The 26,686-nt window shown below is 36.7% G+C and overlaps 2 protein-coding genes across 2 annotated transcripts in view; both read right to left on the reverse strand.

Moving 5' to 3' along the window:
* The window catches only part of dlg5a (discs, large homolog 5a (Drosophila)), an 86,761-nt gene extending 86,162 nt beyond the window's left edge, over window positions 1–599 (reverse strand). The window contains exon 1 of the mRNA XM_073834649.1: window positions 368–599. Coding sequence (XP_073690750.1) covers window positions 368–599 — 232 coding nt within the window. The remainder of the gene's footprint in view (window positions 1–367) is intronic.
* anxa11a (annexin A11a) lies at window positions 596–24,838 on the reverse strand. Its single transcript, XM_073834651.1, has 12 exons — window positions 24,412–24,838; window positions 18,605–18,829; window positions 14,459–14,550; window positions 11,572–11,910; window positions 8,705–8,792; window positions 8,327–8,421; window positions 7,978–8,091; window positions 5,550–5,640; window positions 5,316–5,395; window positions 5,140–5,196; window positions 4,964–5,057; window positions 596–921 (listed from the first exon to the last, which is right to left on the reverse strand). The coding sequence occupies exons 2-12, from the start codon at window positions 18,819–18,821 to the stop codon at window positions 596–598; spliced, it is 1,593 nt and encodes a 530-aa protein (XP_073690752.1). The 5' UTR covers window positions 18,822–18,829; window positions 24,412–24,838.
* Between the last annotated feature and the right edge of the window lie 1,848 nt (window positions 24,839–26,686).

Raw genomic sequence — 26,686 nt, forward strand, 5'->3', positions numbered from 1 at the left:
ATAAATGCAGTTCCCCTTCAGTTGTTTCACTACGATGTTACATATAGGAACTCGCCTGAGAGACCAATCATCTCTGAGAATTATTCAAAAGGCCAATGAACATTGGCGAGTGGTATTTGCATGCCAAGCCACTCCCCGTACATACGGGTATATAAGAGGGCGGCTTGCAACCACTCATTCAGATTTTCGCTTCGGAACCTTCTCATGCTCGAGCCGAACAACAGATTGAATTCCTGCGATGAGTCTCACTCTCTCCCCCGCTGGCGTGCTGCCGATCTAAAAGAGCATTTCAAAAAGAGCATTTTGGCAGCCACCAGCGGGATCCTGCGGGCTGCCGTTTTCACGGCTTTAAGAAGCCTCTGCATACTAGCGAGCAGCCTCATCTGAGTGCACAGTGGTGCCGCGCTCCTCCCTGGGCAGACCGGGATAAAAGAGTGAATTCTCACAGCTGTGAACGACATTCCTTTGAGATGCCTTTCCGGCCGTGCGCTTCTGGTTGTGGCAGTTTCCTCACTTCGCTGGACGGACATAAACGCTGCCTCGCATGCCTGGGCTGAGAGCGTGTTGAAGCAGCGTTCACGGATGGTTCGTGCGTTCATTGCGAACGCATAGCCATGGTTACACTGAAGTCCTGCCGCTCGTTTGCGAGCAGGCTCCCCTCATCGTCTTCCCGCAGCAGGTAGTCCTCTGGAAGATGAGAGTCAGGGGGTGAGGCGGACGTCTCGACGCCCCTCTGCGGTCGCTGTCCCATCTGAGGGTGGACGCCGAGCTCTCGGCTATGCTCCTCCGAGCCGCCAGGGGGAATGGCCTCGGGGTACCCCACGTGCCTCCGGCCGATCCTTCCAGGCTGGATGGTTGGTTCTTGGGGAGGCATCAGCCTCCCAGCCCCTCGCAGTGGTTGATTCGGACGGTACGTCTCGGCTATGCGATTCAGTCCGCCCAGGTACAGAGGCGTCTTTTTCACTTTTCGTCCATTCAAAACACACATGCCGCTGTGCTTCGTGCGGAGGTTGCAGTCCTACTGGCGAAGGATGGAATCAAGCCCAGCCGAGATGAAGTCAGGGTCTACAGTCCATGCTTCATCATGCCCAAGAGTGGTGGGTCAAGACCCCTCCTGGATCTTCGAGCCCTGAATCGGTCCCTTGTCAGGCTGCCGTTCAAGATGCCCATGACGAGCTGCATGCTAACATGCATTCTTCTCCAGGATTGGTTTGTAGCCATCGACCTGAAGGGCGCCTACTTTCACGTCTCAATTCTCCCTTCTGCGGTTTGCTTTCGAGGGTTGAGCGTGTCAGTACTAGGTGCTTCCATTTGGCCTGTCCCTCTCTCCCCGCATCTTCACGAAGGTCGCGGGCATTCGCATTCTCAACCATCTCGACGACTGGCTTCTTATAGCTCACTCACGTGATCTGTTGTTCGAACAGAGCGACCTGGTGCTTTGGCACCTCAGCCATCTGGGCCTTCAGGTCAACCGAGGGAAGAGCAAACTCTCCCCAGTGCAGAGGATCTCTTTTCTCGGTGTGTAGCTGGACTCGGTCAACATGACAGCCCGCCTCAACAGCGCGCAGCCAGTGCTGTAGTGTCTGAAATCATTCAGACACAGGACAGTGGTCCCTCTCAAAATATAGAGGCTACTGGGGCATATGACAGCTGCAGCCACAATCATGCCGCTGAGCTTGCTTCATATAAGACCGCTTCAGCACGATCAAGTCCCGAGATGGGCATGGCATCCTGGCACACTCCGGACTGGCGTTTTCCCACAGTGTTGCTGCCTAGTCAGCCTGTGGCCCACCACGGGTTGAGGTGCCATGTGCAACGGGCAAGCAGCATCAGGCTCCTTGACAGGACCTCGACTGCAGCGGCATGTCAATTGCCTCGAGTTGTTGCCTGTGCTTCTAGCCCCTCGTCCCTTCCGACCGACGTGACGCTAGAAGCACGTGCTTGTTTGCACTACGACCATGTGTCACAGGTCACAACTCGCCCGCCATCTGCTTCTACGGAGTCGGAACGTAGCAGACATCGCTACGTGCCATTCACATAAAACCAGGGAAACTCAACTGTGCAGCCGATCGGCTTTCATGGCAGTCCACCCACCCTGGAGAATGGCGACTCCACCCCGTGACAACCCAGCTGAATTGGAGCCATTTCGGCAAGGCCCAGCTACATCTGCTCGCCCTTCGCGAATCACGCCGTTGCCAGTTGCTTTTCCTCAACAAAGTTGCACTGGCACACAGCTGGCCTCCGGGGCCCAAGTATGCCTTTCCCCCAGTGAGCTTCCTTGCACAGACCCTGTGCAAGATCAGAGAGGATGAGGAGCAAGTCCTGCTGGTTGTGCCACACTGTCCCACCCGGACCTGGTTCCCAACCCATTCCCCTCGCGGCAGCCCCTCCCTCGAAGATCCCCTTTACGAAAGACCTTCTTTCTCAGGGGATGGGCACAATTCGGCACCTACGCCACGTCCCATGGAGCTGCTCCTGGACGAGACGCGTCAGTGCTCTCCGGCCTTCCACAGGCCGTGATAGAAACTATCACTCAGTCCCAAGCTCCCTCTACTAGGCAGGCTTACGCACTGAGGTGGGGTCTGTTCGTTGACTGGTGCTCCTCTCGAGGAGAGGACCCCCAGAGATATCCGATTACAGTAGTGCTTTCCTTCCTGCAAGAGAAGTTGGAGCGCAGCCTGTCCCCTTCAACTCTCAAAGTGTTGGTAAGCACCAACTGGTTGTGAGGTTCCTTAGAGGTGCGAGGAGGATGAATTCTCCCAGACCGTGCGCCTCATACCCTCTTGGGATCTCTCAGTCGCCCACTCGGGTCAGTTGAGCTAAAGTTTGCGGCGTCACGGTCGTGGCCTGTTCCATAGGGTCTGTTCCCATATGTAACGTCGTAGTGAAACGACTGAAGGGGAACGTCTAGGTTACGTAGGTAACCCTCTGTCCCTGGAGGAGAGAAACGGAGACGTTACATCCTCTGCCACGACCCTGGCGTCGCACTGACACCGGCTCGATCCGGCTCCTCAAGTGAAAACCTGAATGAGTGGTTGCAAGCCGCCCTCTTATATACCCGTATGTACGGGGGAGTGGCTTGGCATGCAAATACCACTCGCCGATGTTGATTGGCCTTTTGAATAAGGCTCAGAGATGATTGGTCTCTCAGGCGAGTTCCCATATGTAACGTCTCCATTCCCTCCTTCAGGGAACGAGGGTTACCTACATAACCTAGACGTTTTTGTGAGCATAAGAGACTTCATTCAAACAAGTCTCTTATGTTCTGAATTAACTTTTTTCTTCTTTTTTTTTTAAATTCTGTTTTGTATCTTAACTTTTGGCTGTCCAATCAAATAAACAGTTAAAAATTATTTGTTAATAAGATAAATATATGACCAGTACTGCACATAATATGCAAGACTCTTTTATTTATTTTTTTTATCTGTAATAATAAAAAAAAGTCTTTATATTATTGCATTTAGATTTTTAATTCTTTTATTTTTTTAATTACATTGGAATGCATTCGTTTTGAATTGTTTTTTATTTATATATAAATATGTTATAAAATATTTTTTTAAATAAAATAATTTTATAATTTCTTATATTTCAATATTTTTCAATATATATCATATATTGTTTTATAAATATACAAATATTTTATAAAAAGCATTACTTTACAATATTTAAATATATACACTACCATTTAAATTTTATTGTTTTTTTTTAAAGTCTCTTTTGCTCACCAAGACTGTTTATTTGATTCAAAATACAGAAAAAAAAAACTGTAATATTGTGTAATATTATTACAATTTTAAATAACCATTATCTATTTTAATATACCTTCCAATATAATTTATTCCTGTGATGCAAAGCTGAATTTTCAACATCATTACTCCAGTCTTCAGTGTCACATGATCCTTCAGAAATCATTCTGATATGCTAATTTATTATTAATGTTGGAAAAAGTTGTGCTGATTATTTTGTTGGAACCTGTGATACATTTTTCAAGATTCTTTAATGAATAAACGATAAAAAACAGCATTTATTTGAAATAGAATAACAATGTAACAATTTAAAGCTTATTTAAAGCTACTATCACTATCACAAAAAAGCAAGACAAAGCATTTACTGATCTGTGTACATGGTTACAAAACATTTCTATTTTGAATAAATGCTACGTTTTACTCATTAAAGAATCCTAAAAAAGTGTCACTAGACGGGTGTAATGATGCTGAAAAGTCAGCTTTGCATCACAGGAATAAATAACATTTTGAAATATATAAAAATAGAAAACTTATTTTAAATTGCGATATTATCTCACGATATACTGTTTCTTCTGTATTTTTGATCAAATAAATGCAACCTTGATGAGCAGAGGATGTTAAAAACATCTTTAAAAAACATTTACAAATTTTACTGATCCCAAACTTTTGAACGGCAGTGTATACTAGACAAAAGACAACTGTGTCATATAGCAAAACAGGAAATGACATAGTAAGTAGTTTGATTTAGAAGTAATTTCATGTGTTTCCACTAGAAACCATGTGCAGTTATGAGTCATAATTCTCATAATGACAATTACAGCTTTGGCAAGAGTGTGTTGACTGCAATGCCAGACCCAAAACTGAATTTTTGACCACCCCATGCCAAATTGGAAGATCCTCAGTATTTTTACACATGAAATATTCTGTATGTGGAAACATTCAAAAATCATTATACTACATTACACAGCCTGACTTGAGCTTAAGAAGCTTAAGATTTGTAATACAAAATGATTATTTCTGATTATGACATAGTAAAGTATTCTTGACAAACAGGTTTGAAGATTTTGGCATTTCCCTATTTAAGTAGATGTGAGCTTTACTAGCATTACTGTTTCCTAGAAAAAACAGGCAGCCTGAGGGTGGCGCTAAGTGAACTGACCTTAAGACTGGACTTGATAAAAGAATACTATTATTCTGGCTAAAAAGCCATGACGTACCTGCTCTGAGGTGAGCTTTGCTCCGAGCACACAGGATGGCATTGAATCTAGACTCATCTGTGCCAAGTTTATTTTCTCCTGCTTGATAGAGAGCCTGCAGCAGAGCATTAACAGAGCTTAAGAGGAACTCTTTAAAGAAGGAGAAACATGTACTTTAGGAACATTTGAATAATTACCTGAGCATCCTGTTTGGCTACTGATATGTCCACATTCTCACTCTCATCACGGTTACCCTTTGAGATGATAACAGAAAGAAATACTGATATGACTTTCATATTTCTGTGAATTTGTCAAATGTTTTTGACCCTCAAACTAGACATTATCATAAAACACCAACACATCGTCTGTGTACCTGAGCAAGAGAGACCAGAAGTCTGCGGAAATGTCCAGATGTGTCTCCACTGATGGACTCTTCCAGTGTTTTTTTATTTTCTAAACCAGAAATGCTGAGCGTTATCCATCACAATTCACAGCGCTTTACTGTTGAGCTTTAAATTAAAACGTGCATGACAAATGCTTGAACGGGAAGTAATCAAATCTGTAATTGCAGAGGGAAGGAATTAAGTGATATGACTCCAGTACGCACCAGCTTTGAAGACTTGATTGATTTCTCGGATCTCTGCATTAGACCGAGAGGCCAGGATTTCAATCAGACAGGCCTCATCTGTCCCTGCTCCCTGTGAAATAATCAGCAGATTACATTACAACGGCATATCAAAACATCTAATCAAATCTGTGCACTATAAAGGAACAGTTCACTCAAAACGTAAACCTGTTGTAGGTACGTGAACATTCCTCAGTTATTCTGCCTTTTTGTTTCTGTTTTTGGTGAACTACACTACCAGCCAAAAGATTTTTAATGCATTTTAAAGTAGTCTATTCTGCTCACCAAGCCTGCATTTATTTGATCCAAAGTACAACAAAAACAAGAATATAGTGAAATATTTTTACCATTTAAAATAACTGTTTTCTATTCGAATATATTTTAAAATTGAATTTATTCCTGTGATTTCAAAGCTGAATTTTGAGCATAGTTACTCCAGTCTTCAGTGTCACATGATCCTTCAGAAATCATTCAAATATGCTGGTTTGCTGCTCAAAACATTAATTATTATGATGTTTATAAACAGCTGAGTAGAATTTTTTCAGGTTTCTTTGATGAATATAAAAAATATAATAATATAAATTTACTCAATTGTTTTAAATAATATTAATAATAATAATAATAATAATAAAAATGTTGGACAGCAAATCAGCATATAAGAATGATTTCTGAAGGATCATGTGAGACTGAAGACTGAGGTAATGATGCTGAAATTGTAGCTTTGATCACAGGAATTAATAACATTTTAAAATAAAGCAGTTATTTTAAATAGTAAAAATATTTCACAATATTACTGCAACATATTTTTTAAACTTTCTATTCATCAAAAAAATGTATTACGGTTTTCAGAAAATGATTAAAGGAACACTTTTTTTGGAAATAGGCTCATTCTCCAACTCCCCCCGAGGTAATAAGTTGAGTTTTACCATTTTGAAATCCATTCAGCCGTTCTCCTGTTCTGGCGATATCACTTTTAGCATAGCTTAGCATAGATCATTGAATCCTATTAGACCAATAGCATCACGTTCAAAAATGACCAACGAGTTTCGGTATTTGTCCTATTTAAAACTTGACTCTTCTATAGTTATATTGTGTGCTAAGACCGGTGGAAATGCAAAGCTGCGAGTTTCTAGGCTGATAAAATTAGGAACTACACTCCCATTCCGGCGTAATAGTCAAGGAAGTTTGCTGCTTTGCAGCTTTGCATTTCCACCGGTCTTAGCACACAATATAACTGCAAAAGAGTCAAGTTTTAAATAGGACAAATATTGAAACTCGTTGGTCATTTTTGAACGCGATGCTATTGGTCTAATAGGATTCAATGATCTATGCTAAAAGTGATATCGCCAGAACAGGAGAACGACTGAATGGATTTCAAAACGGTAAAAATCAACTTATTAACTCGGGGGGAGTTAGAGAATGAGCCTTTTCCAAAAAAAGTGGAGTGTTCCTTTAAGTAGCACAACTGATTTCAACATTGATAATAATAATTTCTTGAACAAATCAGCATATTTGAATTATTTCTTCATGGCACATCTTTGCCATGCCAAAAATAAATCACAATTAAAATAATATTTAATATTACAATTGAAAACTGTTATTTTAAACTGAAATAATATTTCACAATATTACTTTTCGCTGTATTTTCAGTTTTGGTAAGAATTAGACACTTCTTATATATGAATATATCAACATTATTTAAATGTCTCTGCAGTCACATTTAATCAATTTAATGCATCCTTGCTGAATAAAAACAATAATTTGATTAATTAATTACTGACCCAAACCTTTTGAATGCTATAACTATAAATCCAGTATGTTTATAGATTAAATATTGCATCAGTTATCCATGTGAGGGTGCTAAGTTGCACAGTGTTTGAATAAATCATGTTTCATGCTTCCTTTGTATTCATTCTATTTCAAATTGCAAAAATAATTCACAATTAAAAAATAAATAAATAAAATAAATCACTGTTTTTTTGTATTTTTCATCTAATTTACACAGCCTTGAAGAGTTAAAAAGACTTTGTTAAAACACATTAAAAATCTGATCCCAAACTTTTGAATGGCAGTGTATATAATACATGCACTCGACAAAACACAATTATGTCCTATGGAAAAAAAAAGACAGTAAGTAGGATGATTTAGAGGTGAATTCAAGTGTTTATACTGGAAACTATATCTAGTTATGAGTCATAATTCTCATAATGACAAATACAGTCTTGGCATGAGTGTGTTGACTGCAATGCCAGACCCAAAAATGAATTTTTGACCACCCCAAAATAGTATGTTTATAGATTTTGTATAGCATCAGTTATCTATTTGAGGGTGCTAAGGTGCTTAATGTTTGATTAAACATTTTTTTCAGGCTTCATTTGTATTCATTCTGTTAATAAGTACTTTAACAAACCTTGATGGCCTCTTTGAGCTCATATGCATCAAATTGAGCTGGAGTCTTCAACATGGCTAGCACCAGCTTCTCAAAGTTCCCTGAAAGCTCAGACTTCAGATCCTTTACCAAATCCTGTAAACATTGGGTTACATGAGAATGATCGATGATGCCTGTCAGAGACGAGTATAAAAATATTTGTCCAAATGCACTCTAGAATAAGTCACCACCTGCCTCTGTAGCACATCATGGTTCACAGCTTTTAAGAAAAGCTATTAGCTGTTAAAATAAAACCTGGTCTCAATCTGAGGGGCAGCTGCTGTATCTGCTGATCAGCAAATATTTAAAAGGCTCCAATGCTCTCTATTACCTTTCCATAGGCAGTCTTGTATGACACAAGAAGTGGTACACGCTGCCTGTTGGAGCGACTTCCGAGTAAATTAATGATGGCTTGTTCATCAGTGCCTGTTGAAACATGTTCATGCATATTAGCAGCCTGCTGTGTAGCTGCTTATACAGTATAGTTACACACCGAGTCATTTTCTGGAAAGCTCATATTGCATTCCATTTCAGTCTAAAAAAGCTCTCAGTATTTAAACATCCATGTTTAAATCACAAAGGGGTCAAATCTAATAATAGATTAACATCAAAGAACAAAAAGAACAAAATGCCTTTTAACCCAGAGGGTGAATGAGTTATGCTGCTTTCCAAGAAATAAAGTGGAAAAGGAACACAAAGAGTAACCCACCAAAACCCTTCATGGCCTTCCTGAGGACTTCCGCATCTCTTAGCGGATCAGCTCCTGCAAAGTCTTGAATTGTCCCTCTGAATCCACGCTACACATAAAAGAAAAAACAATAGGGAAGTTAAAACACAAATATATGCTTAGGTTTTCTGCAGCTTTTATGAAGGTAAATTTAAAGACTTTTTTTAATTCAATTTTAAATTAATTAGATCACTTTCAGAATAAAATTTTATGATAATTTACTCACCCCCATGTCATCCAAGATGTTCATGTCTTTCTTTAGTCAAAAAAAATTTAAGGTTTTTGAGAAAAACATTCCAGGATTTTTCTTCATATAGTGGACTTTAATGGGGATAAATGGGTTGAAGGCCTAAATTGCAGTTTCAATGCAGCTTCAAAGGGCTCTACACGAGCCCAGCCAAGGAATAAGGGTCTTATCTAGCAAAACTGTTTTTTAAATAAATAAATAAATAACTAAAAACTATATAATTTTAAACCACAAATATACGTCTTGCGTGGTGTAGGTGGAAGTACCAATCCAGTGTTTTTACAAAGCAACCGTGCAAAGAAAGTCAAAGATTCTGTGGTTAAAAAGTATATACATTTTTTTTTTTTTTTTTTTTACCCCATTGTTTTACTAGATAAGACCCTTATTCCTCGGCTGGGACCATGTAGATCCCCATTAAAGTCCGCTATATGGAGAAAAATCCTGGAATGTTTTCCTCATAAACTTTAATTTCTTTTCGACTGAAGAAAGAAGACATGAACATGAGTAAATTATGAGGAAATTCTGATTCTGAAAGTAAACTAATGCTTAAAAAAAATTGAAGGAAAGCACAATACATCAATATGTTCTCCAGCTTAACTAGAATATGAAAATAATAAGAACAAATACCTTTCAAAGGGCTCAGAAAAATCAACTTAATTTAAAGGGTAAACAGGTTTTCATACTTCACTGACATGTTTGTTCTTGTTTCAAGTATAAATGCACTTCATTTTGTTCAGTTTCTCAGAAAACAAGTCTATCTTCATTTTGGATCTCAAGTAAATCTATCTTGATTCAAGGATGTTTAGATAATTCTATTGGAAAACATTTAATACCAGGCTTTCTGCTCCAGTTCAAGACCTCGTTGAACTTGCTGACCTTAATTTGTGTAAAAATGTATTAAGATTTTTAAAGACCTTTTTAAGACCCTCAGAAACCCTGTATATTAGAGATGTAACAATATCAAAATAAATGAAAATGTTGTACATTTTAAATCTAATGCACTTTTGAGAGTTCATAATCAAGATCTCCAGCCCATGTTCATAAAGGATTACACCACCCCAAAATTTTATTTGTTTCATTTCATTAATCACTTACCCCCATGTCGTTCCAAACCTGTAAAAGCTTTGTACGTGTTCGGAACACAATTTAAGAAATTTTGGATGAAAACCGTGAGGTTTGTCACTGTCCCATTGACTGCCAGGTAAATACCACTGTTAAGACCCAAAAAAGTATGAAAGACATTGTCAAAATAGTCCATCTGCCATCAGTGGTTCAATCTGAATTTTATGAAGCGATGAAAATACTTTTTATACTCAAAGGGAAAAAAAACACTTTATTCAACAATTGCATGATGAGTCATTAATTTTATTTTCTTTGCGTACAGAAAGTATTCTAACCTCTTCTAGAAATTCTGATTGAACCACTGATGGCAGATGGACTATTTTGACGATGCCTTTCATACTTTTTTGGGTCTTGACAGTGGTATTTATCTGGCAGTCAATGGGGCAGTGACAAGCCTCCCAGTTTTCATCCAAAATATCTTAAATTGTGTTCCAAAGACGAATGAAGCTTATACGTGTTTGGAACGACGTGGGATTAAGTGATTAATTTTCATTTTGGGGTGGAGTAACCCTTTAACTAAGAAAACTTCAGAAAAAAAGTCAACTGACTTGTACTTGAACTTTAAAGGGGACTCAATCCTCTTTTTATTTGTGGTATACCGTCTCAGAATTTAAATTACATTCACACTGGTGTTTTAGGAAACCAAACAAATTAGAATATAACAATACCAACAATTAGATATTATTGTTATTTTTATGATAGTAATAGCCTATATTATATTTAAAACCAATTACACTGTAAAATCAATGAAAATAAATATTTCATAGGTATATTATATTTTCTTTACACTACAGTAGGGAAATTAAAATACTTATTTCGTAATTTCTACACTTGAAAGAGATATTTTGAATTTGGACTGCAGTAATGTTACCCATTTAAACCGCTAGCTGTCAGCAGTTAATTTATTTTGACGGAAACGGAAGTGGAGCTTTTATTTTGACAGAAAACTCCATTTTCAGTAAAAACAGGCTTACAAAAACGTGTCTCATTACAAGTCTAGTGAAATGCTATAATCATTTGTCAGGAAAATAAAGCATAACCGGTGGCGTTCTGTTCCCAAACGCATGCTAAACTCACAGCACATTCAATAAACAAGTTCACTGCATTCATTGTGAATTGAGCCGTTCTGAGGTGCAGAAAACACCAGATCATGAGCTGATCGCCTGAACAAAGCGGACACTTCAATTTGAAACGCGCAGCAAAAACAGACTTGATGAAGAGACTGAGCCATATTGTGCTTTTGGTTTTAGTTTGACAGATACTGTGCCAAAGCATAATGGCCCAAAACACAACTTTAAAGACCTTTTATGTTAGAATAAGAAGTTTAAATATATTTAAAAAAATCTACACTTTTTGCCCGGAAGACCACAATGATATTGAGACAGTTTTGCTATCTCGATACCAGGATATTGATAATACAGTTACATCCTTAATGTATACTGAAATAAACTGCACAAAAAAATAGTTAAGAGTTAATTACACTGATAGCTGGAACGGCAGGTGCACCTCCTCCGTAACCTCCTCCATATGCGGGCACGGACGGGTTGGGTGAGGGTGCGTTGGGATAGCCAGGCATGGACGGATTGGCTGCTGGAGCATTTGGGAAGCCTGGCATCTGCTGACCTGGGGGTGGCCCTCCAGGGTATCCCATTCCCTGACCTTGGGGCATGCCTCCTCCTGGCTGAGGGTACATGCCATAGGACTGGTTAGGGGAGGGGGCTGGTGGGCCCCCAGGTTGGGGGCCAGGATAACCACCAGGGACTTGAGGGAACATGGATGGATTTGGGGTAAATCCACTATTGGCAGCGAACTGATTTGCCTACGATGGAAAGATTTGAGGGGAAGAAAAAGCAAAAAGCATGACAGCGAGCATGACAGTTAGGACAGCAGAGCAGACTTTGCAGAAAATGTAACATATACAGCCATGAAATACTGATGGACGAGGACTTGGGACAGAGAGATAAGGCGGATGGTGAACAAGTGTGCATTCATGGAGAGGTTTGTTTAGATAGTGTGGCTCTGCACTAAAACGTTTCTGTTGACTTAAGCTACTCGCATCATATTGCCCACGGGTGTCACAGAGAAACTGCTTTGTAACATTGACACGTTGGAAGAGTTTCCACATGCGCAAATTTTCCCTTTGCTGACCCTAAATGCAGAAGTTCTGTGGAGGAGTAATGAAACCAGTCCTTTTAGTCTAGCTAAAGCATCACACTGCAGAAATATTTCCATGAAAACTAGTGGTCAACCAATGTGCCTTTTTTTAATATGGCTGACACAGACACCAACACCAAAATCATCAGAAAGCGAGGTGATGAATTGATGATTTTGCCAGTCTACTGAAATTTCTTCAACTTGCGGGCACTTTTATGTACCCGAGGGAAGCGTAAATCAAAGTAGAACACAGGAAATGCCCTTTTTGATATATATTTTGTATCCAGTTAAGTTTCCCTTGTGAAAAAGAAATGTATTACACATTCACTAGTAGCTTACTTCAAATATAATATCAAATTAACAGTTGTACTTTAAAGTATAAAAAGTACTTGATTACAATTTAAACTGTAGTGTTATTCCATATTACATTTGTTAATATATCTTAAGTGCACTCAATTACAACTTCATCATTACAAATGTATAATACTTTCAAATATACACTACCAGTCAAAAGTTTTTGAACTGTAAGATTTGTAATGTTTTTTTTTTAAAGAAGTCTCTTCTGCTCACCAAGCCTGCATTTATTTGTTTCAAAATACATCAAAAGTAGTAATATTTTTACTATTTAAAATAACTGCTTTCTATTTGAATATATTTTAAAATGTAATTTATTCCTGTGATCAAAGTTACATTTTCAGAATCATTACTCCAATCTTCAGTGTTACATGATCCTTCAGAAATCATTCTCATATGCTGATTTGCTGTTACAAAAAGATACATTACAGTTATTTAAAACAGTTTTCAGGGTTCTTTGATAAATAGAAAGATCCAAAGATCGGCACTTATCTGAAATAAAAAACTTTTGTAACACTATACCCTATACCATTCAAAAGAAAAAAAAAAATTTCAAGAAATTATTGAAATTAATAGTTTTATTTAGCAAGGATGCTTTAAATTGATTAGAAGTGATGATAAAGATAAATGTTGTTCTTCAGCTTTATATATATATATATATATAATGTATATATGTATATATATATATATATATATATATATATATATAAATAATATTACTGTTTTTGTCAAATTCCAGACTTCTTTAAAAAACATTTAAAAAAATCTTACTGTTCAAAAACTTTTGGCTGGTAGTGTATGTAAATACATCACATATATAAAAAAAAAAGAAAGCAACAGAAATTAAAAGGTATATTTTAGTTTACAAGCAAAACAAAAAAACATAAATGCTTGTAAATATATAAGGCAGTACACTTTAACCATTTTTCAAAGGAAATATGAGTAATTATGAAATTACATCCAAATTTTGTACTTAAGCTCTACTTAAGTGGGACATTTCATTTAATTGCAATTAACATGCATTCACTATATTATTTCATATTCTTTTGAAGTATATATTATTTCTATTCAAGTATGATAATGTATTTCTTTTCCACAAGGATACCTGGGAGTAATACCTCTTCAAATACACTTAGGCCTAGTTTAACAGACTTAGACTACACCAGGATTAGTCCATAGTTCAATTAGGACATTTAAGTAATTTTTATAAACATGCTTAAAAAACATTACTGGGGTGCATCTTGAGACAAAGCAAAGGCACTGATATATTTGTAGATCAGTCAGTGCAAGTTTCTTTCAGTTGAAACAGCTCAGACTTATATTTTAGTCTAGGACTAGGCTTAAGTCTTGTCTGCAGTATATAAATCCCAAAAAAATGTATTCATTTGTAATGATATGTCTTATTTGTGAATATAACTAAACCATCACTGTGTTCTTACTGGTGTTTTGAGGTTTTGACTTAGTACCCATGTGATATATTTAGCTAATTATACCTTTTTTTGTAAATCATATAATGTTTTGTGTAAAATATTGTTCAATGGATCCACACTTGTTCACATTTCCTCTGGTGTGTGAATTTGATTACGGAGCAAACTCTAAAGAAGCTTGTGCATCAGTAGATTAAATAGGATCAAATTTGTTGGTCAAAGCACATTCTCATGACAGATAAATTCTAAGAGATCAATGTTACGGTCACAAGAGCACAGTTTTGTTAAAAGCTGACAAAAGGAGGATTCGATGCGGTTTTAGCCAAGGTTGTGCATTTCATGCTGACTGGAATCAAATTACCTGCATCTATTGAGAATGGAGACCAATGTCATTTCTGATTACGCAATGCATCATTTGATTGTAGAACTTACCATTCCTGGAAGATTCGATGCGTTGAAGCCAGGATTCGGCAAATTATCCAGGCCAATAGGAGCACCGGGAGCACCAGGAGCACCCCAACCTCCTGCAAAACAAGCAAACACGTGAACAAAAACCTAAAAGCCCCACACCAATTATGACTGAACTATATCAGTGTACTTTACAGTTAAAATCAAAATCAAAACCAACCTCATTTACTTTATTAAAACAAGTTCAGTCTTACAGTGCATGACTCACTGCTTCACGTTATTTCAAAGAAAAAAAAAAAAACTTGGTCTACCCGTGAAATGACTTTTCTATTCAGCTGATGTCTCAGATACTTTTTCACTGCCTCTAACTCCAATTACCTGACATATAATCTGCATTTTGCTATATAACATTCTGTATCTTAACCATTCTAGTCTATTTTTCACAATCCAGACAATTACTGCTGTGCATGTCTCTTATTTAACTATCTTGTCTCACCTGTCAGATTACAGAAATAAAATGGGCTGTGAGCATCATTACGTCTTGACTTCAAAACCCAATGTGTATAGGGGGAATCAGGACACACTGTGTATCATATGTCAGGCTAATAATAATCTAGACTTTTGATCATTGTTCTGTGCTGTACCCTTAGGGGCCTACATCCTCTTGTAACTATTTTAATAAAAAAAATTCTGAGGCCGTTTTGATGTAATAAGACAAAACCGAAACACTATGTTGAATCCAGAGCAGCAGGTTTTGTTATGGTAATAAGAAGTGACAGGTAACATTGCTCTGACATTGCACATTAATTAGTAAGTGCTTTCTGCTAGGTGTTTCCTCTATTTTTAAGTCTAATAACTTGTATATTTGGTTAGCTGACATGGAATAGACTGATCTTTCATGTGGCATGCTGAACTTCAACTAAAATTATTTTAAACAGCACTAGTTTTTGCTATATTACTTGGGTCAGTAAGATGTTTTGGTAACACTTTAGGTTCATTAGTTAACATGAACTAGGAATGAACAAGCATTTATTAATTTTAGCTAATGTTGATTTCAGCATTTACTAATGCATTATTAAAATCATCAGTATTAAAGTTGTGTTTGTTAACATTAGGTAATGCTCTGTGAACTAACATTAACAAACAATGAACAACAGTGTTTTTATTAACTAACATTAACAAAGATTAATAAGCAGTGTAAGAAATGTATTGTCCATTGTTCATTCATGTTAGTTTACGCATTGACTTCACTTATTTGATACACAACAAAAAGTAATATTGTTAAATATTAATAAACGTTGATTCTTCTAGTATACTAATTTGCTGCTCAAGAAACATTTCTCTTTTATAACCATGCTTTTAACAGTTGTGCTCCTTAATAATTTTGAGGAAATTGACATTTTTGTTCTTTGCTTAGAAAGTTCATAAAAACATCATTTATTCAAAATAGAAATTGTTAGTAGTAACACTAAGTGTTTATTGCGTTTATGCATCCCCGCTGAGTAAAATATTACTTAAAAAACAAACAAAAAAAACTTTAAACTCAAACCTTAAAATGTAAATAATGTAAAAATTTATCAAAAATTGCACACTTGTTTTAACAATAAAACTAGATACTGTTGAGGTCAAAAGTTTACACAATGTTAATTATTTTACCATAATAAGAGGGATCATACAAAATGCATTCATAATACTGTGATAATACTTGATTGTTAATATTGTGTTGTTACCTGAATGATCCACAGTTGTTGTTTTTTTAGTGATAGTTGTTCATGAGTCCCTCATTTGAACAGTTCAACTGCCTGCCGTTTTTCAGAAAAATCCTTCAGGTCCCATAAATTCTTTGGTTTTTCAGCATTTTTGTGTATTTAAACTAGGGGTGGGCATAGATTAATTTTTTAAATCTAGATTAATCTAGATTAAATCTTGGAATTAATCTAGATTAAATCTTGGAATTAATCTAGATTAATCTAGATTAAAATGGCTAATTTGAATTCTGCTGAAGGCATTCAGAATATGTGTGCTACCCAAATAATGACTTAAAGTCTTTGAGAAAGGATCATAAAGCTCATAAAGCTGTTCTATGATAATTTGTTACACCGTACTTTTATTTTGACAGGTTGCCGTGAAGTTTCTGTGTCATACAGTATGATATGATGCTAGTTTTCTCAAATGAAACGGTAAAAGTGACACTCACAGCAGTTTGGGCGATTGAGTTTATCTGTTCATGTGAGATGAAAATGCCAAAAATTACCGGGAGCGTCACGTGTGTTTCAGTATGCGTGTAGTAAAAGCTTGTCTCCGCAATGCATACATACAGCTAGGCAAACGGAACATATCGGATTCATATTAAAACGGTCTTTTTGCATTTCAGTTTTCACATACACTAGGCCATATCGCGATTTGAATTAAGTGACTGACATTTGATTTATGAATCCAAAAAACGACGAATTTACGTGACATTTCGCTATAGTAGATCCGGTTTTTATGAATGGAGGACGACGTGATCCCGTCTGTGTTTTGGTGGAGGAGACGTAAACGCGCGACCATATTCTATAGTCTTCGGTATACATCCGCGTTAAACTATCAAGGTGAAAGTCATCATAGCTTGCGTAGTTTAGACCCAGCTCCCAACCCAAATTTGAGAATAGATTAACGGCGATATTTTTTTTATCGCGCGATAAGAGTTTCACGTTAACGCAGCACGTTAACGCCGATAACGGCCCACCACTAATTTAAACCCATTTCAACAATGGCTATTTGATCCCGAGGACAACTGAGGGACTCAAACGCAGGAGGTTCAAACGCTTACTGATGCTCCAGAAGGAAAAACAATGCATTAAGAGTTTTTCTTATTTTGCCCAAATATCATATTTTTTCATTTAGGACTGCCCCTCAGAAGCTACAGAAGATAGTTACATGTTTCCCAGAAGACAAAATAAGTTAAATTTACCCAGATCCAAAAGGTCTTCAACCCTGGCTCTTAATGTACATTTTTTTCTATCTGAAGCATCAGGAACTCATGAACAACTATCACTAAACAAAAAAAACAAAAAAAAAAAAAAACAGCTGTGAATCATTCAGGTAACTCAGTATTAAGAATTAAGGGAATGTAAACTTCTGAACAGGGTCATTTTTATAAATTAAACTATTATTTTCTTTTGTGGACTATATGAAAACATCTTTTATGTAAATTATCTTAAAACTGCTATTGAATGAGCATAGGCCATATCCATATAAAATATCCATATATTGGATATTTGTAGCACTTTTAATTTAATAGGTATTGTATGCAGTCAAATATGAATATATGCATGTCCGCTAACCCTTTCAAAGCAAACAATGTGACATTCACCAGTCAGCTGTTTTCAATGCACTACAACATTGTATACAATTCCTCAGATGTTTATGTACTCCCATGTGCCTTGGAGTTGTACTGCAGTATGATCATGATTGATATGAACAGAAGCAAAATTTCCACACTGACAGTTTTTGTATGAGAAAGTGTCAAGGCATTGTGCTGACGCTTATATAACTACTAACACAACCGATGTAGATACACTGGATATTTGCTTCCCTGTCAGAACAGATCAGATTTCATCACTAGCAAACTGACAGTGTAGACAGACAGCGATAAAGATCAGATCAGAAAACCAAATTAGAGTGAGAAGTGTGAACAAAGCCTTATAAATAAATAAAATAATGCTAGTAAACAAAACACACCAAGGTCAAAAGTGCTAGCATGTATACACACCAAACAAAGCATATTTTGGTGAACCAGATCATGGAAAATGTGTGACCAACTAATTAACAAGTTCTGGGTGTCCTTCTAAAAGAACAAAAGAAAAGCCTGCAGTGCAAGACAATGCTACAAACTAGCTAGCGATTCTACCTCACTATACATTCAGTCACTCCCTCACTTCTTTTTCCGCTGGCTCCACCTACAAATTCCACATTACTGTGTCAACATTACTATTCATCGGTTTTCAATGAAACCGACACAAAACAAAGTTGGTTTGTCCACGAGTTTGTCTAAATGAAAACATTCATAAACATTTAAATACAAACTGCATAAAGTATGACGTAAGGCAGTACAATGTACACACATGGAAGTCATTTAGCAGAATACATGCAGCTACGTGCAGTTTTCTGTTCAGTACAGTGGCTCACCTGAGGGTACACCAGGATATGGCCCTGGCTGGCCAGGATAGGCACCTGGCTGGGGCGGGTAAGCTCCGGGTTGGGGAGGGTATCCACCCGCCTGCGGGGGATACATCCCAGGTTGAGGGGGGTAACCTCCTGCAGCAGGAGGGTACGCCCCTGGTTGGGGTGGGTATCCACCAGCCTGCGGATAGCCGGATTGAGGAGGATAGCCTGGATAACTCATTGTCGTGCCTGGAATTGAAAAAAGTTGTATTAACAAAACTGTGCTTGAAGTAAACCTTCACAAGCATGGACTGCAAATCAGACATTGAAAAATTATTTCAAAGTTTAGTTTCTTTACCATCAAATGCATCAGATGCTTCCAGCTCGGTTGAAGTCAAGAAAATCAAGTGAATGATTTTTAGTTAAAAGTCTGCGGTATACTTTCATCAATTGGCCATATTGGCGGCAATAAATGTAAACAATGCAACTGACCCAAACCAAACCCGCCTATTTTGCTGATTATTGCTGCTGAAAATGGTCTATAATTGTCATGTTTAGTTTAGGACTGTACTAATCGTGCGGAATGAGAAGAGTACTATAGACTGCCAAAAGTTATAACAAATCAAGTAGAAGAGTGCAAAAAACTGTCTGAGGAAGCGTTTGGAACAAAAGGCGTTTGTTGTTGGCCGAAATAAACAAGGATTTCCAGGGCAAAAACCCTGATAACATATATGTTTGTTCTTATCGTTTCCAGTCAGGTAGGTGAAATATTAGGCTAATATCTTAATACTGCTCATACACATCTTTAGCACCTATTATCTTTAGTTTGTAAACACATTGAGCCCTTTCCTGCTTAAATATGATTTAACAGCGTTTTTCCCCACAGTTTAGACAGCATAAATAAGCAGAATAATGTATTTAGTACATTAACCGTGCAATCAATGCTGTTGTTTGCATCCGAGTAACTGACCAAATTGTAAGACGTAAGTGCAAACCCTCTACAACGTCGAAAAAACACCTCATACGAGGTCACTCAAGTATAAGGGGTTTTCCTTGCAATTGATGCATGGATAATCCCTTATTTACACTGCACACGTCTGTTGCGCATTACAGCTCAGTCAAGGAGGAGCCACTCTAGTCAAAACTTATGTTTAGACCAGTCACATTCCAGAAGCATCCCAGAACTGTTTTTCTATGCTGCTTTACTAAAGACAAACGCCTACATCTTCGATTGAAAATAATGGCTAGTGTGCTTGTGCTGCTTGAATGATATTTCAGTGAGTCTCAGAGAGCACAGACTGCTGTAGATCTAAAAACATCACTAAAAATATATATTTAGCTAAAAATCATGACTTTATAGGGTAATTAATGCATTAAAAAAGTGTTTTATAAATCATATTGTATGCGCCATTGAAATCAAACTAAAATCAATAGTTGTGTAAATGATCAGTAAACTGACATTGCTGGAGTTGAAGATGTCATGGGTGCATTTTTCAAATAGTTTTGCAAGCATGTTTTATTGTAGAAAAGCATCCCCCCCCCCCCATTTCCTTTCAGTTTAGATCAGTGACAACAGTCAAAACTGACACCTTGCTGCTGTGTTTAACACCAGACTTGAGATGTTAAGAGTGAGATTTTGATGTGCCATAAAGCAACATTTACCATTAGCAAGACCATTACAACATATGTCAACAAACCAAACAACATAGCTAGTTTCCCTGAATGGAAAGTAGTGGCTATGCTCTCAAAATCAAGTTATTTTTTTTTTTAAACCAAGCATTAACAGCAGTCAGTGTGTCTCCCTAAAGAGTTCCCGTTGCTGTGATATATGTAAACCCCAAAGATCTGTCACCATGATTTATAGCGAGAAAAAAAAAAAATAGTCACATTACATCAGTTAATGAAAAAGCCGTCAATTTGAAATAGTTTTTAATTAACATTTATAAAATGTTTTGCGCTAATCAGTGATGGAAACGCAGCTAGTGATACACCATTTTTTTTTTTTAAAGAGAACCCTGGGTATTAAGACTTGTATGGCTTAATATAACATAAATAATATCTTGTAAATTATGTAGCAGAAAACCCATGAAATATTTGTGTTATTGAAAAAAAAAAAAACCACACCGTTAAACATATTTAAAACAATACTGGCACTAACTGTTACTATTTTTACTGCAACACCGCTCGGAAAATAAAATACTGTTACGATGATCACAGCCACTAAAAGAGCTTGCAGGTGGCAATGAATGTAAGCAAAATGCCATACCATCAATTTTCCCCACAAAGCCTCTAAACGCCCCGGATATCGAGTGAAATCCACACTGAAAAACTCCTTAAGTGCTGTGCCGTCATGGCAAGCATCGGCATGTTACATCATTTGTAAGTTCTTTCAGTAGCTGTGGTCTACAAAAAGCCTCAAAGGCATCAAGGCTAAAGTGGAAAGAACAAAGACGCAGGTCTTTAAGAAATTTTATTCATCCACAGGCATCTTCTCACTCTTTTCTTGTTGCTAGGAAAGTAGTGAAGACTTGCATTGCTTTTCTTGTTGCCCTTTCACTGAAAATGACAACCAAAAGCTTATTTTCCAAGTTGCTTGTTCCGAGTTGTGTTGCGGTAAAAATAGCAACAGGTTGTGGCAGTAGCTCACCGAGTGCAAGAGTTTTACGTAATCAAAATAATGGCGCATCTCATAGTCCAAAATATGTATAAAACGATGTGGATTTTTAAATTGCCGTAAATCTGTTATAGGTTTTTTAAAACATATGTTCGTAAGAGACATAATTTACATTATATTAAGCTTTCATATATCGTGAAAACCTGGGGTCAAAGACAAGGGATAGGCTCCAACATTCCCACGACCCAACAGACTATAAACAGTTTGAAGAATTGATGGATGTCTTGTAAAATGTAGTTGCTAACAAGTGATTAAATGGGACTACAGAGGTTATCACTAGTCTACACTTACATCCTTGTGTTTATACTCGATGTACTATTCTAATTCAGTCTTTCCAGATGGTAGATTTAAAATAAAGATTGAAAGGGTTGTTGAAAGCTTAGTGATGGTGATGCTGAGTCATGCAAACATGGTGTAGTTTGTAACCTAAATTTAGCAAAAAGGTTCTGCAGATTGTATTTATACTCTTAAAATAAAAGTTCTTTATTGACATCAATGGTTATATGAACATCCATGGAACCTTTTAAATGCAAAAAAGGTTATTTATAGTTGAAAAAGGTTCAAAATGGTTCTTTTAGAAACTGTTCACTAAAAGGTTCCTTGGGGAGCCAAAAATTGTTATTCTATGGAATCACGGCAAAAACACATTTTTAAGAATGTAGGCTTCATAAAAGTTGTGGCCAATTCTACAATATGGCATGTCTGTAGTAGTCTATTTAAAACACAGCTGATCCATTAGGCCCCTCCACCCTACAGTCTAGTTGCTACACCTGTTCTTGTGCTGCTTGAATGACATTTCAATGAGTCTCAGAGAGCACAGACTGCTGTACATCTGAAAACATCACTTAAAATACTGTTTTATAAATCATATTGTATGTGCCATTGAAATCAAATTAAAATCAATAGAGTTGTGTAAATGATCCGTAAACTGACATTGCTGGAGTTGAAGATGTCATGGGTGCATTTTTTTTTTCAAATAGGTTTGCAAGCATGTTTTATTGTAAAAAAACAAAACAAAAAAAAACAGCATCCCCCCCATTTTGTTTCAGTTTAAATCGGTGACAACAGTCAAAACTGACACTTTGCTGCTGTGTTTAATACCACACTTGAGATGTTGAGAGTGAGATTTTGATGTGCCATAAAGCAACTTTTACCATTAGCAAAACCATTACAACATAGGTCAACAAACCAAACAACATAGCTAGTTTCTTTCGCTTTCATTTACATTTAGTGTAAAAAAAACTAGCCAATTTTTTTTCTGACATGGCTGCTCAGACTTTCCTTTGAAATGCACCTAAACATAGACCCTGAATGGAAAGTAGTGGCTTTTTTTTACCAAGCATTAACAGCAGTCAGTGTGTCTCACTAAAGAGTTCCCATGTGGTAAAAACCATGGAAACACGTTACATAAAACAAATTCAAGACAGCTGCTATAGAAAACTGCAGTCATGTTCAGGAAGTACAACTCCCATTAATTTTTTCCTCAGGGAAATAGATTTTTAGTGATAACACATTAAACTAATGTTAGACTTACAATAAGCTCTTAGGTTGCTAAATGATGGTATATGCCTTGTAGCATCTATCAATCATCTTATTTTTAAAGTTTTATGTTTAATAAAAATGCCACGACTGGATCTTCCAGGGAAACCAAAGACTTCTATATGGTGACAAATGCCAGACATCTTCAACGATTTGTCTGCTGAAAGCCCGCCCCTTTTCCTCTAAAACCCGCCAATCCTTCCAATCAACAACCGATGGATGGCAGCCAACGCTGAGCTCTATAGGAAGTATCATGCTCTTTTGTCTATGCTAAATACCCTCTGAATGCAGTCATAGAAACTAATACGGATGTATTTGAATTTAAAACACACTTTCCATAGTCTTATCACCTTTATACTGCGGGAGTGGTTTGTCTTAGCACCTCACCTGCCATAAAACACATTATAATATGTATATAAGGAAGGTGGAATATACACTTTCAAAGATAAACTCAATAAAAAGCACCACACCTCAACATATGATGCAATCCAAACAGTCAACCTTTCCAAACCTATAGATATATTGATAGACAAGATGTTGATTTTAGACAAGCCTCAGGCCTCTACAATCATGCACTGCTCAGGGCAGAAAAAAAGGCTTTTGTTTGGCCTAATTTTTGAGAATGTGAATGTCCTACATTAGAATGTCAAAGCAGCTCTGTTCACCAGTTAGTTTCTCAACAGGCCTTGACTTTACACTTGAAATCATCACAACTCCAACTGTTAAAGGTTTCTGACTGAAAAAGTTTTACTTTCTAAAAAAGTAGGGGTCTTAAAACAGGAATCCACCAATTTAAAAGTGGAAAAAGTAAAGTATGTGTTGAACAAAGACACAGAGAGAGAGATACCAATACTATATTGTGCTAATTTAAAGTTAACTATACTGGACTGTACACTTCGGTTAGTTTCTCAACAGGCCTTAACTTTACATTTAAAATCATCACAACTCCAACTGTTAATGGTTTTTGATTGAAAAGTTTTACTTTCTATAAAGCAGGGGTCTTAAAACAGGAATCCACCAATTTAAATTTAAAAGTGGAAAAAGTAAAATATGTGTTGAAAAAAGACAGACAGAGAGAGCAATACTATATTATGCAAATTTAAAGTTAGCCATACTGGACCATACAGTTCACTTGATTTACATAATCATATAATATAGTATTTATACCACAGGACTAATGTAAAACTATCTAAATTCTTACTTTCACATTGTATTCATTACATCAACGAATATATCCAAACTTCAATATTATCCCACTAACGGTTAAACATCTGTCCGGGTTTTATCTAACTTACCGCAAATGTATAAAAAAAGTTCAGTCACGTTAAAAACGGTTTTCTCGCCATAAAAGATTTGAACTGTGATATATCCTTAAATGTGCGAAATTAACTTTAGAGACAGAAATGAAATGGGTGTTTAATGCAAAGCGTTATGGGTGGATCTCTAAAAATGCTAGCTGGAAGAAGGCTTACATGAGCTTAAAATAATGCAGTCGTGTTCTTGCAGAAAGCGCATGGACGTCTACGTAACAGCGCATTCAACATTTTTAGTATTATTTTAATAGTTTAATACGTTAAACACAGCGCATATATAGTGTAAAGGAGTATTTGTTACTTACAGTTTAAGCAGCGGGCCGTCACTTCCTAGGTACACAGTACCTCTGTGCTAGTGCGTCGACACGCAGCGTAATATTTAATGAGGTGGGTGGGACTCATTCTTTCCATGACTGTCACACCAACAATCTTTAACTAAATACAAAACATGTGATTCTTTTCCTACACCATGACTCACGATGTTTGGTAATAAAGGAATGACTATTGTAATCTTTCCATAAGTCTGTCAAATATGTCCTAACCTAGTGTGGAGTGTAGTAGTAGTAACTTTATGGGGTTTAAAAGAGCAGCTGTGTGAAATGGCGTTGTGGTCTCTTTAAGATCTCAAAGTTAGAGTACGTTATATCTTCGTTTCCTTTCTTTTTCTCTGTTGTTTTAAAATAGTTATTAATACAATGGATATGTGACAATCTAGCAAAGTCACAAAACACTGGGTGGGTCTAAATATGGAAGTTTGCCCAAGCAGAACACGCCCTGAAGGCAGTCATGCCCATCTTGTACGTGCGTATGACGTTCATGTAGTCGTGTTTACATTTTTTTTTTATTAAAACGCGAGTGTGTAGGTGTTAAATTTATTGTTGAAGGTGCATTGTGTACATTTTGTAACTCTACTATCTTACTGAGAATACAGAGCACATGTTTGCTTCCGGATTCTTTCGCGTCTTTAAGCATAGAGTAGCTGTTCTGAACTTGTTCTTGTTGATATTAAATATGGGAACTATGAAGAAGAATATAGGTTTGATTAAACGTACTTGATTCATAGTATTTGATGTTGTTGTTGTTTACAGTCTTCAGTGTCACGTTTAGTTATTTATTAAAGAAATTCAGCAAGGATGCATTAAATTGCATCAAAATTGTAAAGACGTAATGTTAGCCTACTAAAGCTTTCTGTTTCTGAAATTCAGTAATGTACACAACTGTTTTCAGCATTCATAATAATAATAAATGTTTCTTGAGCAGCAAATCAGCATATTACAATAATTTCTGAAGCATCATGTGACACTGAAGACTGGAGACTACACACAGTTCAAGTCAAAAGTTTACATACCTTGTTAATAAATGTTAATTATTTTACCAAAATAAGAGGGATCATACAAAAAGCATTTCATTTTTTATTTAGTACTGACCTGAATTAGATATTTCACATAAAAGATGTTTACATATAGTCCACAAGTGAAAATAATAGATGAAATTTATAAAAACGACCCTGTTCAAAAGTTTACATACACTTGATTCTTAATATTGAGTTATTACCTGAATGATCCACAGCTGTTTTTTTTAGTGATAGTCGTTCATGAGTTCCTTGTTTGTCCTGAACAGTTAAACTGCTTGCTGTTCTTCAGAAAAATCCTTTAGATCTCACAAATTATTTAGTTTTTCAGCATTTTTGTGTATTTGAACCCTTTCCCACAATGACTGTATGGTTTTGCAATCTATCTTTTCACACTGAGGACAACTGAGGGATTCATATACAACTATTACAGAAGGTTCAAATGCTCACTGATGCTTCAGAAGGAAACACAATGCTTTAAGAGCCAGGGGTGTAAACTTTTAAACAGAATGAAGATGTGTACATTTGTCTTATTTTTTACCTAAATATATATTTTTTCATTTAGTACTCTTCAGAAGCTACAGAAGATACTTACATGTTTACCAGAAGACAAAATGAGTTAAATTTACCCAGATCTTCTGTAATAGTTGCATATGAGTCCCTCAGTTGTCCTCAGTGTGAAAAGATGGATCTCAAAATCATACAGTCATTGTAGGAAAGGGTTCAAACACACAGAAAAGCTGAAAAACCAAAGAATTTGTGGGACCTGAAGGACTTTTCTAAAGAACAGTGGGTAGTTTAACTGTTCAAGACAAACAAGGGACTCATGAACTATCACTAAAACAAACAAACAAAAACAAAAAAAGCAGTGGATCATTCAGGTAACAACCCAGCATTATGAATCAAGTGTATGTAAACTTTTGAACAGGGTCATTTTAGTAAATTCAACTATTATTTTCTCTTTTATGTAAATGTCTTATGTGAAATATCTTATTTAGGTCAGTACTAAATAAAAAAATAACATGCATATGTATGATCCCTCTTATTTTGGTCAAATAATTACCATTGTAGATTCTGTAAGGTGTATGTAAACTTTTGACTTCAACTGTATGCCTACACATACAGTAAATAACTCCAGTTATTAGAGGCTGAGAACTTTTTCCTCCAGTCTAGTGTTTCTTTGACTGTGCGATTGTTATTTCCTCGCAAATACTTTCACAACTTTATAC

The sequence above is a fragment of the Garra rufa genome, chromosome 2, assembly GCF_049309525.1.
Source record: "Garra rufa chromosome 2, GarRuf1.0, whole genome shotgun sequence".
In the NCBI taxonomy this organism is placed as follows: Eukaryota; Metazoa; Chordata; class Actinopteri; order Cypriniformes; family Cyprinidae; genus Garra; species Garra rufa.